Genomic DNA, 15,456 nt, shown 5'->3' on the forward strand with positions numbered 1-15,456 from the left:
TTGACTGGGGAAGTCCTTCTGCATTAATTACAATAAGTAATATTCATTGAAAACTTTCCTTATTTATTTATACACAGTTGAACAGTTACTCTAAGAAATCATTTTCCCACCCTATTTAATATTGACAGATTTCTTCAGTTAGAAACAAAAACTCAAAACATAGGCAATCCTAAAGAACTCATCTATGTCCCCTTTATCTTCCCTGATCTCATATAGTCCCTAAAACAGGGCTTGCTGCCCTTTCTTCTTCTTGCCTTTTCAGAAGATGAGTCAAGGTTGCAGAGGTGGCAGTCAACCATAGTCACAGAGTTTGATTTTTTTCCATCCATCAGGTCATAGAAGCTGCCACTGAGCCTGACAAGAGCTGGTCCTCAAAAATGCAGAATGAATTGGTTTGAATGAGGTGATTAAAGGGTTAATGAGTAGTGGTTAAGGAGACAAAGACCTTTAGTGGATGGGGTAATATTGCTGTATTACTGACAGAAGCAGGATTCTCTAAAAAAACTTTCTGCAGCCATTTACTTACATACATTTTAAAGAGTTACTACAAAATATTTTAAAAATTTAAACAGTTAATACAAGAAAAATATAAAGTGAATAGTTCATGACACTAAACTCAACTGTTCATGACACAAAGTATCTTAGAAAACAAATCTCGGCTGGGTGTGGTGGCTCACACCTGTAATCCCAGCACTTTGGAAGGTCCAGGCCAGCAGATGACTTGAGGTCAGGATTTTGAGACCAGCCTGGCCAACATGGAGAAACCTCATCTCTACTATGAATACAAAAAAATAGCCAGGCATGGTGGCAGGTGCCTGTAATCCCAGCTACTGGGGAGGCTGAGGCAGGAGCATCGCTTGAACCCAGGAAGTGGAGGTTGCAGTGAGATGAGATCATACCACTGCACTCCAGCCTGCGCAACAGAGCGATATTACATCTCAAAAAACAAAACAAAATAAAACAAACAAACAAACAAAACCCTGGGAATTGAATTCCTTGATGACTCCAAAAGACATGTGTCTTTTCTATTGAGACTGCTGATGGTAGTCAGCTTTTCACAAGGAATTGGCTTCTGCTCAGCTTCCCTCTCTCCCTGAGGTAAGCAAGCAGGTGCTGTCGTCTCCTCCACGTGACCTTTATTCCATACTTGTCTTCGGGGGTGTCTTCAACCAGAACAGGTCCAGGCTCTGGGCTACTAGGAGTGCCAGCGTGAAGAGAGCAGCTTGGAAGGCTGTTTTCCTTCTGATCTCGGGGAACGAGTTCTTCCTTCACAGACGATGACTCTGGGGTCTGGATATCAGGTGGAATGAACACATAAGGTAAGCCCTGAAGTGCCTGTGCTGACATGTCCCCACAGCTTTGGGGACTGAGCACTGGAACTAAGGGTCTTCTGGAAACATCCTTTGCTGATGCACTGGGGCACTCCCGGATGAAGGGGATCCCCAATGTCTCTGAACTGGAAGACTGCGGACTCTCAAAAGTCAGATGTGGAAACTTGGAGGTGGTCGATTTTCGACTTGAATGTCTCGCCCGGTTTTGGTGGTGGTGTTTCCGGTAGGCTGGGAACAAGCTTCCCGCTGTTGTAGCAAAATCAGGTGATACCTTAAAAAAAAAAAAAAGAAAAAGAAAAAAAAAGTGAGCTGAGCCTAAGTACTAACCTAAGAGAGGAAACCATATCTGATGACCAGACTCTTACATTGGGGTCTAATGTAGTAATGAACACAAAACTAAAACAGCTGTCTAATGGGATAACAACAGGATGCTTTGGGCAAATGACTCCATCTCTCTGGCCGCCAGCCTCCTCATGTGTAGGAAAGGGGGTGATGTCTCTTTCACGGCATCACACCACAGGGATATAACGTGTTTTCCCCGGGATGGAGTCTCAGTCTGACATCTAGACTGGAGTGTAGTGGCATCATCTCAGCTCACTGCAACTTCTGCCTCCCGGGTTCAGGCGATTCTCCTGCTTCAGCTTCCTGAGTAGCCAGGACTACAGGCGCCTGCCACCACGCCCAGCTATATATATATGTATTTTGTTTGTTTGTTTGTTTTTGAGACAGAGTTTCGCTCTTGTCACCCAGGCTGGAGTGTAATGGCACTCTGCTCTGCTCACTGCAACTTCTGCCTCCCTGATGCAAGCGATTCTCCTGCCTCAGCTTCCCGTGTAGCTGGGATTACAGGTACGCACCACCATGCCCAGCTACTTTTTGTATTTTTAGTAGAGACGGGATTTTACCATTTTGACCAGGTTGACCTTCAACTCCTGAGCTCAGGTGATCCACCTGCCTTGGCCTCCCAAAGTGCTGGGATTACAGGCTTGAGCCACGGCGCCCAGCCAATTTTTGTATTTTTAGTAGAGTCAGGTTTTTACCATGTTGGTCAGACTGGTCTCAAACTCCTGACCTCAAGTGATCCACCCGCCTCAGCCTCCCAAAGTGCTGGGATTACAGGTGTGAGCCACCATGACTGGCCTAGATATAACTCATCTTTAAACTTCATGAGGGTAGAGACCAGCGGTCTTGTTCTTGATTCCCAGCACCTAGCAGAATGCCTGGAACAAAGAAGGCCCTCAGTAAATAATGAAAAGCCAACTCCAAGCACAGGGGGTGAGAACTAGCAGAGGACCTGGCATATAATGACTATTCAATAAATGTTCATTCCTACTCTCATCCACAGGATTCTGATGTTTAGGTTTCTTCCACAGTCCTGTAGCAGGTATTATGGTTCTTCCAATCAGTCCTGAATAAGTTACATTTATTAAATACTCCCAAGCCAAGCTTATGTTTTTGTCTGGCCCTTTTACTACACTACTTTCCCGTTGTATAGTAGCTATATTCTCTTCCCAGGGCTTCTGTTTTTTTTTTTTTTTTAATTTTTTTTTGAGACAGGGTCTCACACTGTTGCCCAGGCTGGAGTGCAGTGGCAAATCTTGGCTCACTACAGCCTTGACCTCTAGGCTCAAGAGATCTGCCGACCTCAGCCTCCCAAGTAGTTGGGACTACAGGTGCACACCACCATGCCCAGCTAATTTTTCTATTAATATTTTTTAGTCAAGATGGGGTTTTGCCATGTTGCCTAGGCTGGTCTTGAACTCCTGGGCTCAAGCAATCCTCCTGTCTTGGCCTCCCAAAGTGCTAGGATTACAAACATGAGCCACTACACCTGGCCTCTCTTCCCAGGGCTTTTAAGTGGTCAAAATATGACATATTCTTATGGGATTTTTATTTTTCAAGGCTCAATCCGTTAAACAATAAAGAGAGTATCTAGCTAGATACTTCATCTTTCACATGAGGTTTGGGGAACAATCTCATTTTTAACTTGTTCTGCCATTGATCTGGCATTCCCACCCAGCTAATGGGTAAAAAACTTTTGCCGGGCACGGTGGCTCAAGCCTGTAATCCCAGCACTTTGGGAGGCCGAGACGGGCGGATCACGAGGTCAGGAGATCGAGACCATCCTGGTGAATGAACCACGGTGAAACTCCGTCTCTACTAAAAAATACAAAAAACTAGCCAGGCGAGGTGGCGGCACCTGTAATCCCAGCTACCTGGGACGCTGAGGTAGGAGAATGGCGTAAACCTGGGAGGCGGAGCTTACAGTGAGCTGAGATCCGGCCACTGCACTCCAGCCCGGGCGACAGAGCGAGACTCCGTCTCAAAAAAAAAAAAAAAAACTTTTACACTGAACTCTTTCAGAGGAAAATAGGGGAAGAGAAAGACTCCAGTTCCCACTAACCCATTCCTCAGTTTGAACTGAGAAAAGAAGATGTACCAGGGAAGATGGCTGGCCACAGACAGAAAGAATACATTAACTCCTTGCCCCTGCCCCCATGAATCTTATTCTTTGGAGGCCCTGGTTCAAGGGGCAGAAGAGTCAGCATTCTGGAAAACCTAACAGAGTAAAAGTCAAAGTAGGCCGGGCGTGGTGGCTCACACCTGTAATCCCAGCACTTTGGGAGGCCGAGGCAGGCAGATCACGAGGTCAGGAGATCGAGACCTTCCTGGCTAACACAGTGAAACCCCGTCTCTACTAAAAATACAAAAAATTAGCCGGGCGTGGTGGCGGGCACCTGTAGTCCCAGCCACTCCGGAGGCTGAGGCAGAAGAATGGCATGAACCTGAGAGGTGGAGCTTGCAGTGAGCCGATATCGCACCGTTGTGCCTCAGCCTGGATGACAGAGCAAGACTCCATCTCAAAAAAAAAAAGAAAAAAGAAAAAAAAAGTCAAAGTGATAATCCCATGGGCCTACCCAGGAAGTGATGGTGCTGTGGTCAATGGGCTTGCTGGGCACCTGTCGAGTGTGAGTGATGGGAAGCTGTGTAGATGCACAGCTGTGTTTGGGGCCCTCCAGTGGTTGATGGTGGAACAGCAGCTGGGCTTTCTGGGAAGGCTGGCGGCGTTTTTTTCTGGGAGGCATCAACCAGTGAATGAGGAACAGTTAGTAACCACATGATGCTGTTAGCCTTCGGGTTGGGTGATAGGCTCCAATTCCAACCCATGCCTGTAGAGAAGAAACAAAAGCTGAGAACAAAGAATTCAGATGATTCCCTAGCTCCTCCTGATCCTCTGCCAGCCAATTCTACCATAAACCTCAAGGCTGTGGGCAGCACGGCCTCCTACACCTACAACCACCAAACAAAACACAATATTCATATTCAACATTCATCTAACGAACATTTATTGAGTATGTGCTAAGTGTCATGCTGGGTGCTGGGAATTTAAAGATGAATAACCATTTATTCAACAATCATTTACTGAGTGCCAAGCATTTGTAGTGATACAGAGATCATCCCTGTTTCAAGGAGCTGAAAGTCTAGCAAAGGGAAACAGACATTTACAACACAGTATGAGAATATGATATGGTTCCATTCATTCCAAAGGAGGCTTTCTGGAAAGGAAGATATCTGACCTAGGTATGAAAGGCATAGAAGAAACAAAAAAGCAAGGAGGGCACTCCAACCTGAAGAAGGGTGTACACAAAGGCACGGAGACAAGAAGGAGTATTGTGAATTCTGGGAATTATAAACTCAATGTATCTGGACACAGAGTATGAAAAGAAAAATGGCAGGAACTGAGGATAAACATGGTGTCAGGATGAGGTTAAAAAAAAACAAAAAAAAAAAAACAGGTGACACGGCTGGGGGAGGGGGCTCACGCCTGTAATCCCAGCACTTTGGGAAGCCGAGGCAGGTAGATCACCTGAGGTTGGGAGTTCAAGACCAGGCTGGCCAACATGGTGAAACCTCGTCTCTACTCAATATACAAAAGTTAGGCTGGGAGTGGTGGCTCATGCCTATAATCCCAGCACTTTGGGAGGCTGAGGTGGGCTGATCACTTTACGCCAGGAGTTCAAGGCCAGCCTGGCCAACATGGCAAATCCCACCTCTACTAAAAATACAAAGCTTAGCTGGGCGTGGTGGCACATGTCTGTAGTCCCAGCTACTCAGGAGGCCGAGGATCACTTGAACCCAGGAGCTGGAGGTTGCAATGAGCTGAGATTGTGCAACTGCACTCTGACCTGGGCAGTAGAGCTAGACTCTGTCTCAAACAAACAAACAAACAAATAAAAAAGATGTATTTTAAAAATAAAAAAGAGTGTAGGGGTGCATGCCCGTAATCCCAGCTACATGGGAGACTGAGGTAGGAGAATCGCTTGAACCTGGGAGGTGGAGGTTGCAGTGAGCTGAGATTGCACCACTGCACTCCAGCCTAGGAGACAAAGCGACTCATCTCCAAAACAAACAAACAAACAAACAAAAAACAGGTGACACCATATGAGTTTAGACTTTAAGCAGAAGAATCTGAGCCCACCTGGCTTTTAAAAACTTTTTCACTGCAGATAATGTCAAATATGCACTAAAGTGGACTGAATAACACAATGGGCCGTGTGTACCGATCATCCAGCTCCAGTAACTATCAGCCAGGCTAACCGTGACTCATCTACACCCCAGCCACTTCTTCTATCCCTGGATTATTTTGAAGAAAATGTATTCGGCCAGGCACAGTGGCTCATGCCTGTAATCCCAGCACTTTAGAAGGCCAAGGTGAGTGGATCAACTGAGGTCGGGAGTTCGAGACCAGCCTGACCACGTGGAGAAACCCTGTCTCTAAGAAAAATACAAAATTAGCTGGGCGTGGTGGCGCATGCCTGTAATCCCAGCTACTCGGAGGCTGAGGCAGAAGAATCACTTGAACCTGGGAAGCAGAGGTTGCGGTGAGCAGAGATCACGCCACTGCACTCTAGCCTGGGCAACAAGAGTGAAACTCCATCTCAAAAAAAAAAAGAAAAGAAAAGAAAAAGAAAATATATTCTATGATTCCCATTAATACGACTAAATAAATACATAAATGCTTTAACATTAACAAATATCCAGCCAGCTAGTGTTCCCATTTTCTTTTTTTTCGAGACAACATGATCATGGCTCACTATAGCCTTAACCGCCCAGGCTCAGGCGATCCTCCCACCTCAGCCTCCCAAGTAGCTAGGATTACAGCACGTGCCACAATGCTGGCTAATTTGCGTATTTTTGTAGAAATAGGGTTTTGTTGGCCGGGCGCGGTGGCTCAAGCCTGTAATCCCAGCACTTTGGGAGGCCGAGATGGGCGGATCACGAGGTCAGGAGATCGAGACCATCCTGGCTAACACGGTGAAACCCCGTCTCTACTAAAATATACAAAAAATTAGCCGGGTGAGATGGCGGGCGCCTGTAGTCCCAGCTACTCGGGAGGCTGAGGCAGGAGAATGGCGTAAACCCGGGAGGCGGAGCTTGCAGTGAGCTGAGATCCGGCCACTGCACTCCAGCCTGGGCGACAGAGCGAGACTCCGTCTCCAAAAAAAAAAAACAAAAAAAGAAATAGGGTTTTGTTGTGGTGCCCAGGCTAGTCCTGAATTCCTGAGCTCAAGCGATCTGCCCACCTCAGCTTTCCAAAGTACTGGGATTATAGGTGTGAGCCACCACACCCCAGGTTTTCTATGTCTTTTTCTCTTGTCTTTTTCTTTTTTCTTTTTTTTTTTGAGACAGGGCCTCGCTCTGTCACTCAGGCTGGAGTGCAGTGGTGTGATCATGGATCATTGCAGCCTCGACCTCTAAACCCTAAGCCATCCTCCCACATCAATTTCCTGAGTAGCTGGAACTACAAGCGGGCACATTGCACCTGGCTAACTTTTTTAAAAACATTTTTTGTAGAGATGAGGTCTCACTGTGTTGCCTAGGCTGGTCTCAAACTCCTGGGCTCAACCAATCCGTCCCTCCTCAGCCTTCCAAAATACTGGGATTACTAGCAATTCTTCAGAAAGGCCTTCCCTAACAACTATGTCCAAAATAACAGGCAACTCAACCTCTTGACTTGTCTGATTTTTCTCTATACTTTTATCTTTTGAGACGGAGTCTCACTCTTTCGCCCAGGCTGGAGTGCAGTAGCTTGATCTTGGCTCACTGCAACCTCCACCTACTGGGTTCAAGTAATTCTCCAGCTTCAGCCTACCCAGTAGCTGAGATTATAGTCACCTGCCACCATGCTCAGCTAATTTTTATATTTTAAGTAGAGATGAAGTTTCACCATTTTGGCCAGGCTGGTCTTGAACTCAGTTGAGACCTCAACTGATCTACCTGCCTTGGCCTCCCAAAGTGCTGGGATTACAAGCGTGAGTCACCATGCCTGGCCCCTCTGGTAGCCTTCTAACTGAGTTCCCTGCTTCCTTTTTCCACCCCCATCTCCAACCTGACTTTTCTCACAACGTGCCTAGAGCATCTTTTTTTAAAGTTTTTCTTAATTATTATTTTTTGTAGAGACAGAGTCTTGCTTTGTTGCCCAGACTATTCTCAAACTCCTAGGCTCAAGCAATCCTTCTGCCTCAGCCACCCAAAGTGTTGGGATTACAGGTATAAGCCACCACGCCTGGCCCAGATCAACTTTAATAAAGGCTTCTTATTAAAGGGCTTCTTGGCCGGGCGCGGTGGCTCAAGCCTGTAATCCCAGCACTTTGGGAGGCCGAGACGGGTGGATCACGAGGTCAGGAGATTGAGACCATCCTGGCTAACACGGTGAAACCCCGTCTCTACTAAAAATACAAAAAACTAGCCGGGCGAGGTGGTGGGCGCCTGTAGTCCCAGCTACTTGGGAGGCTGAGGCAGGAGAATGGCGTGAACCAGGGAGGCGGAGCTTGCAGTGAGCTGAGATCCGGCCACTGCACCCCAGCCTGGGCGACAGAGCAAGACTTCGTCTCAAAAAAATAAAAAATAAAAAAAAAATAAGGGCTTCTTTAGTGGAATGGTGGGACACAAGGTTGAATGCAATAAGTAGAGAGGTGAAAGAGTTGCAGCTGAGCATGCTGGAAAGTCACACACAGAGCAGGTTGGTTCTATGCATTCGTGATCCATTCAATCAACAACAAAAAATAACTTGCTTTGACTTATGTGACTAGGCAGTAGAGAGATACAGGTAAAGAAAAAAAAGGATGAAGTTTCTATTCTTTTTTTTTTGATGGAGTCGTGCTCTGTTACACAGGCTAGAGTACAGTGGCACAATCTTGGCTCACCACAAACTCCACCTCCTGGGTTCAAGCAGTTCTCCTGCCTCAGCTTCACAAGTTGCTGGGACTACAGGCACACACCACCATGCCCAGCTAATTTTTGTATTTTTAGTAGAGACGGGGTTTCACTATTTTGGCCAGGCTGGTCTCGAACTCCTGACCTTGTGATCTACCCACCTCAGCTTCCCAAAGTGCTGGGATTACAGGCGTGAGCCACCATGCCCCGCCAAAGTTTCTATTCTTAAGGAACTAACATCTTATGGAAAACACAAAAAATATATATATCCATTTGTTCATTTATTCATTCGAAAAATATTTACTGAGCGCCTGTGCTAGGCACTGTTCCAGGTGCTGAAAATATATACCAGAGAATAACATGCCCTCTGCCCTTGTGGTGCTTACCTTCTAGTTGGAAAGGAATAAAAAGTATAGAGAAGCCGGGCACAGTGGCTCACGCCTGTAATACCAGCACTTTAGGGGGCTGAGGGGGGCAGATTACTTGAAGTCAGGAGTTCAAGACCAATCTGCCCAACATGGTGAAACTCCGTCTCTCCTAAAAATAGAAAAATTAGCCAGGCGTCATGGCACACACCTATAATCCCAGCTACTCAGGAGGCTGAGACAGGAGAATCGCTTGAACACGGGAGGCGGAGGTTGCAGTGAGCGGAGATCACATCACTGCACTCCAGCCTGGGCAACAGAGCAAGATTCAGTCTAGAAAATAAACAAAAAGCTACCACAGGAATCCAGTGGAAAGATGACAGTGGTAGCAATGGCTATAAGGGAGGAGACCACCCCTCATATTGTCTTATGCCCAATTTCTGCCTCCAAAGAAAGAAAAAGTAAAAACTAAAAGGCAGAAATGAAATCCACAAGCAGACAGCGCAGAGCCACACACTGGGGCTGGTAGTTAAAGATCGACCCCTGACCTAATTGGTTCTGTTATCTATAGATTACAGACATTGTATAGAAATGCACTGTAAAATCCCTATCCTGTTTTGTTCTGATCTAATTACTGGTGCATGCAGCCCCCAGTCACGTACCCCCTGCTTCCTCAATCGATCACGACCCTCTCACGTGCACCCCCTTAGAGTGGTGAGCCCTGAAAAGGGGCAGGGATTGCTCACTCGGGGAGCTTGGCTCTTGAGACAGAGTCTTGCTGATGCCCCCAGCCGAATAAACCCCTTCCTTCTTTAACTCAGTGTCTTGAGTTTTGTCTGCGGCTCGTCCTGCTACAGCTATAGTTTTGAAATTCATGACTTGCTGAAAGTCATCAGTACATTGCTCAGCAATCCTGTTTCCTTGATCAACTCATTCTCCACAAAGATTATCTTAACATTTCTCTAAGCTAGGTGCAGTAGCTTACGCCTGTAATCCCAGAACTTTAGGAGGCTGAGGTGGGAGAACTGCTTGAGGACAGGAGTTCAAGACCAGCCTGGGCAACATAGTGAGACCTTGTCTCTACTAAAAATGTAAAAGAATAATTAGCTGGGCATGGTGGCATGCACCTGTAGTCCCAGCTACTTGGGAGGCTGAGGTGGGAGGATCACTTGAGCCCAGGAATTTGAAGATGTGGTGAGCTATGACTGTGCCACTGCACTCTAGCCTAGGTGACAGACAGACCCTATCTCCAAATGAATAAGTAAATAAATAAAGTGGAAAATTTTTTTCTTTGTTTTGAAACGAAGTCTCACTCTGATGCCCAGGCTGGAGTGCAGTGGCGCAATCTGGCTCACTGAAACCTCCTCCTGGGTCCAAGTAATTATCCTGCCTCACCCTCCCAAGTAGCTGGGATTATAGGCACCCTCACCACGCCCAACTAATTGTAATATTTTTTAGTAGAGATGGGGTTTCACCATGTTGGCCAGGCTGGTCTTGAACTCCTGACCTCAGGTGATCTGCCCACCTTGGCCTCCCAAAGTGCTGGGATTACAGGCGTGAGCCACCGCGCCCAGACTGAACATTTTAAAAATCATTTTTAGAGATGGGGTCCTGTTCTGTCGCGCAGGCTGCAGTACAGTGACACGATCGTTGCTCACGGCAGCCTCAAACTCCTGGGCTCAATAGATCCTTTTGCCTCAGCCACTCAAATAGCTGGGAATATAGACAAGCACCACCACACCTGATTAGTTTCTTATTTTATTTTTTGTAGAGATGGCGTCTTGCTATGTTGTCCAGACTGGTCTTGAACTCCTGGGCTCAAGTGATTCTCCTGCCTCAGCCTCCCGAAGTGCTAGGATTCCAGGTGTGAATCACCACACCCTGCCCACTTTCTTAGAGCTTCAGAATATCCCTTTTCTCTTAACAAATGACTTTACTTCCTACTTGACAAAGAATACATAAGACATCAAAGGAAATACTCTCATTTTCCAGAAAGCAAACATACAAACCTATGCATGTCAGCATTTAACTTCTTTCTGCTCTAATTAGAGGTCAGTTCACTCTGCTATCTAAGTCCTTCCCCTCTGGTTGTGCTTTGGAGCTGTTCTCACTTGGAGCTGTTCTCACTTTTCTCTGGCAAACTCATCTGCCTGTATTTCAGTACCCACCTAGAAGTAGATGACTTCAATATTTACATATTCATTTTAGAATTCCTTACGTTTGGGACCCAAATATCCCACGACCTACCTGAACAGCAACAGCAACTAGATATTTCTTTTTTTGAGATTGATTCTCACTCTGTCGCCCAGGCTGGAGTGCAGTGGCGCGATCTCGGCTCACTGCAAGCTCTGCCTCCCAGGTTCACACCATTCTCCTGACTCAGCCTCCCAAGTAGCTGGGACTACAGGTGCCCACCACCACGCCCGGCTAATTTTTTGTATTTTTAGTGGAGACGGGGTTTCACCGTGTTAGCCAGGATGGTCTCGATCTCCTGACCTCGTGATCCGCCCGCCTCGGCCTCCCAAAGTACTGGGATTACAGGTACAGGCCACGGCGCCCGGCCGCAACTAGATACTTCAAATGCACCTCAAATTCAACATGTGTAAGGTACAGCCCAGTGGCTCACACCTGTAATCCCAGTACTTTCAGAGGTCAGGGTGGGTGGATCACTTGAGCTCATGAGTTTGAGACCAGCCTGGGAAACACAGTGAAACCCAAACTCTACAAAAAATTAGGTGGACGCGGTTGTGTGCACCTGTAGTTCCAGCTACTTAGGAGGCTGAGGTGGGCAGATCACTTGAGCCCAGGAGGCGGAGGTTGTGGCGAGCTGAGATCGTGCCACTGAACTCCAGCCTGGGTGACAGAGTCAGAACTCTTTCAAAAAAAAAAAGAAAAAAAAAATTCAACAAGTTCAAAACTGAACTTGGCCAGGCACAGTAGCTCATGCCTGTAATGCCAACACTTTGGGAAGTGAAGGTGGGAGGATCACTTGAGCCCAGGAGTTCAAGATCAATCTGGGCAACAGAGTGAGACCCTGTCTCTATAAAAAATACAAAAATTAGGCCAGGCACAGTGGCCTACACCTGTAATCCCAGCAGTTTGGGAGGCCGAGGCGGGCTGATCCCGAGGTCAGGGGATCGAGACCATCCTGGCTAACATGGTGAAACCCCGTCTCTACTAAAAATACAAAAAAATTAGCCAGGCGTGATGGTGGGCACCTGTGGTCCCAGCTACTCAGGAGGCTGAGGCAGGAGAATGGCGTGAACCCAGGAGGCGGAGCTTGCAGTGAGCCGAGATCGCGCCGCTGCACTCCAGTCCGGGCAACAGAGCGAGACTCCGTCTCCGGGGGGAAAAAATATTAGCTGGGTGTAGTGGTGTGTGCCTGTAGTCCCAGCCATTCAGGAGGCTGAGGTGGGAGGATCACCTGAGCCCAGGAGGTTGAGGTTGTAGTGAGCCAAGGTCATGCCACTGAACTTCAGCCTGGGGGACAGAGTAAGACCCTGTCTCTAAAAAATAAAAAGATAAATAAAAATAAATATATAAAGTTTTTTTTTTTTTTGAAAAAAACTGAACTCATTCTGAGCATTGCTTTGTAGTAAAAAAACAAAAACTGAATTCACGATCATTCCCTTGATAACTCCACCCCCACCCCTTGGCCAAAGTGATTATCTTCCAGGGCCCTTGGTCAGGGAATGGTGTCATTATTCCTTCAGTTATGCAGCCAAAAATCTTGACACTTCTCCCATCCAACCCACCAACAAGCCCTGTCAACTTTACCTCTTAAACATGTTTTCGTAATGCCCCTTTTTCACGCTGTCTCCTTCTTTCTCTTCTCTCGCCGCCACCCTTTTTCAAGCTCCAGCAGTTCTTGCCTGGAGTACTGCAATATCCAACTGTTCTGCCCTAATCCACTCTAGCAAACCCCGCTATAGACTGACCTTTTAAAATGCAAATCTGACCTGGGTTCACTTCTGCTTAAAGCTTATGATTGGCTTCCTTTAATTCTTGGACAAGCACAGAACTTCTCTGTATGGCTAAGGCCCCGCTTCCCCTGACTCTAGCTTCAACTCACACCACACTCATTCAGGTAATCAGCTCAAACTCCTCAGATATTCCTTCGCCTTTGCACTCACTGTGCTTCCTCCTGCCATCCATCCAGCCTTTGCACACCTGATTCCCTCTGCTTAGCGGGGCTCCCTCCTTTCTTTGTAAAAGGCATCAGATCTCATTAGAAAAGCCTTTCCTGTCCTACCTCTCAAGATCTTATTGTAAATACTCAAAGTATCATTAACCTCTACTATTTCACTTTACAGCAATAATGCCACATTTGTTTGTTCGTTTTGGAGAGGGTATCTTCCTCTGTCGCCCAGGCTGGAGTGCAGTGGTGTGATCACAGCTCACCATAGCCTCCACCTCTCGGCCTCAGGTGATCCTTCCACCTCAGCCTCCAGAGTAGCTGAGACTACAGGCATGCACCACCACGCGCGGCTAATTTTTAGTAGAAAAGCGGTTTCGCTATGTTGGCCAGGCTGGTCTCGAACTCGTGACCTCAAATGATCCACCCGCCTCGGCCTCCTAAAGTGCTGGGATTACAGGCGGGGGCCACTATGCCCAGCCCACATTTGTTTATTTGATTATTTTATTTTATTTTTTTTTAATTTTTTAATTTTTTTTGAGACAGTCTCACTTTGTTGCCCAGGCTGGAGAGTGCAGCGGTGCAGTCTTGGCTCACTGCAACCTCCGCCTCCCAGGTTCCAGCAATTCTCCTGCCTCAGCCTCCCAAGTAACTGGGACTACAGGCATGTGCCGCCATGCCCGGCTAATTTTTTTTTTTATTAGTAGTAGAGATGGGGTTTCACCATGTTCGCCAGGTTGGTCTCGAACTCCTGACCTCAGGTGATCCGCCTGCCTCGGCCTCCCAAAGTGTTGGGATTACGGGCGTGAGCCACCGCGCCCGGCCTATTTGATTCTTTTAAAATGTCAGTGCCCCCTCTTCCACGATTGGACTATGAGCCCAGGGCAAGGAAAGAACCTGTCTGCCATTGTATCTTCAGGGCCTAGCGGGGCCTGGCACAGAGCCGTTGCTCAACTAGACTGGTTGACTGAGGAAATAAATAAAGCACCACCGTCTACCACAGCCGAAGGCTTGGCTTTGGGAGGGACCAAAGACGGGTCAGTACTCGAAGATTTCGCGCTGAGGTTGGGTTCCTGGGGCTGACATTTTTTTCAAGATGGAAGAAAGCTGAGCTCATACGCAGCCCTCAAAGAACCCTCAGTCTAATCGGGGGCAGCAGACGATCGTTCACTGTACGAAAATGGGGTACGATTTTCCCCAGGAAGGAAATCAACTGGAGCCGACCTTGGAAAAGGGGAGCAGAGCAGCCTGAGGGGCAGCGGGGGCGTGTCGCCGGCGTGACTAGGGCGGCGGGGAAAGCGGACCCAGGGACCCGGGCCTATCGCGCCGCTGCCGCACATCCCGAAACTGTCCCTCCGCTCGCCCACCCACGCGGCGGGAACCCCTCCGGCCCCTCCCAGGCCCCACGGCCACTTCTTCCCCCACAAGCCGGCCTGCCTCCCGCCTTACCAGCCCGGGCCGGACCGGGCCGCAGCTCCTGTCAGACCGCACAGCCTTCGAGCCCGGAATGCCGAGACAAGGCCGGCGCCGATTGGCGACGTTCCGTCACGTGACCTTAACGCTCCGCCGGCGCCAATTTCAAACAGCGGAACCAACTGAAAGCTCCGGTGCCAGACCCCACCCCCGGCCCCGGCCCGGGACCCCCTCCCCTCCCGGGATCCCCCGGGGTTCCCACCCCGCCCGCACCGCCGGGGACCCGGCCGGTCCGGCGCCAGCCCCCGTCCGGGGCCCTGGCTTGGCTCGCAGGTTGGAGGAGCCCGGAGCCCGCCTTCGGAGCCACGGCCCAACGGCGGCGGCGACTGCAGTCTGGAGGTGAGCGGGATACAGGAATGGAGTGCCAGGCCTGGCCTGGGCACAGGCGGGGAGCGAGGCCTCCGGGCGCGGAGGTCAGGGCGTCTAGCAGGAGGGCACGGGCCACGAGTGGAGGTTTGGGCCACACGGGAAGAATCTGAGCCAGGGTGCAAATGTTTTCTGCATCCAACCTCCTGGCGGGGGCCTTCTCACGACTTAAAGCGCCCCTTGGCCTTCCCTGGAAGTCTGACCTCTGCACCCTGCCCACCGCCTCGGGAGGGCTGGGGTGGCCTTTCTTAGCCCGACTGTAGCTGAGATGAAGACTGAGCTTGTAGCGCGTTGAGTCAAAGACCAACCTGCACACATACTGCCTTGCTCCCAGGCTCTCTCACCACTAGGCAACACTGCCTCCATCTTACCCGTTTGCAGGGCCCTTCTCCTGGTTCCTGAGAATGCAGCAATATTTCCCCGCTCAGGACGGAGATGGCTCAGAGGACCACTCTGGAAGTTTCCCGAGCAAGAAAGTGTTGGCAATAATAATATCAGGCTGGTCAGGAAGTAGAAGAAAAAATTAAGACCTAGATATCCTGTGGAAAAAGAGGAATCATATCTACTG

The 15,456-nt window shown here is 48.5% G+C and overlaps 2 protein-coding genes across 11 annotated transcripts in view; one reads left to right on the forward strand and one right to left on the reverse strand.

Annotated features, from left to right (window-relative positions):
* Nucleotides 1-15,392, reverse strand: RHNO1 (RAD9-HUS1-RAD1 interacting nuclear orphan 1). 3 transcript variants are annotated; one of them, XM_033223209.1, is made up of 3 exons: nucleotides 15,260-15,392; nucleotides 4,250-4,501; nucleotides 1-1,602 (listed from the first exon to the last, which is right to left on the reverse strand). In XM_033223209.1, exons 2-3 carry the CDS (start codon nucleotides 4,415-4,417, stop codon nucleotides 1,048-1,050), a joined length of 723 nt encoding a protein of 240 aa, XP_033079100.1. In that variant the 5' UTR covers nucleotides 4,418-4,501; nucleotides 15,260-15,392; the 3' UTR covers nucleotides 1-1,047. The 3 variants fall into 3 exon arrangements, with proteins under 3 accessions (XP_033079100.1, XP_033079101.1, XP_033079099.1); XM_033223210.1 differs by lacking the exon at nucleotides 15,260-15,392 and adding an exon at nucleotides 14,499-14,582 and having other exon boundaries at nucleotides 4,292-4,501; XM_033223208.1 differs by lacking the exon at nucleotides 15,260-15,392 and adding an exon at nucleotides 14,499-14,582.
* FOXM1 (forkhead box M1) overlaps nucleotides 14,155-15,456 on the forward strand; it is a 21,305-nt gene continuing 20,003 nt past the window's right edge. For 6 of the 8 annotated variants that reach the window (XM_033223198.1, XM_033223200.1, XM_033223203.1 and 3 more), the window contains exon 1: nucleotides 14,155-14,861. The gene's annotated coding sequence lies outside the window, so the exon portion shown is untranslated. The remainder of the gene's footprint in view (nucleotides 14,862-15,456) is intronic. The other 2 variants (XM_033223204.1, XM_033223206.1) reach the window with 1 other exon arrangement.

The sequence above is a fragment of the Trachypithecus francoisi genome, unplaced genomic scaffold (genome assembly GCF_009764315.1).
Source record: "Trachypithecus francoisi isolate TF-2019V2 unplaced genomic scaffold, Tfra_2.0 Lachesis_group11, whole genome shotgun sequence".
NCBI classification, from domain to species: Eukaryota; Metazoa; Chordata; class Mammalia; order Primates; family Cercopithecidae; genus Trachypithecus; species Trachypithecus francoisi.

Bases quoted from the DNA above. Each gene is read 5' to 3' on its own strand.
- RHNO1 (XM_033223209.1), bottom strand. From the start codon at position 4,417: ATGCCTCCCAGAAAAAAACGCCGCCAGCCTTCCCAGAAAGCCCAGCTG. The intron at 1,603-4,249 runs GTAGGCCCATGG...TTTTTTTTTAAG, and splicing joins ACAGCACCATCACTTCCTGG to GTATCACCTGATTTTGCTAC.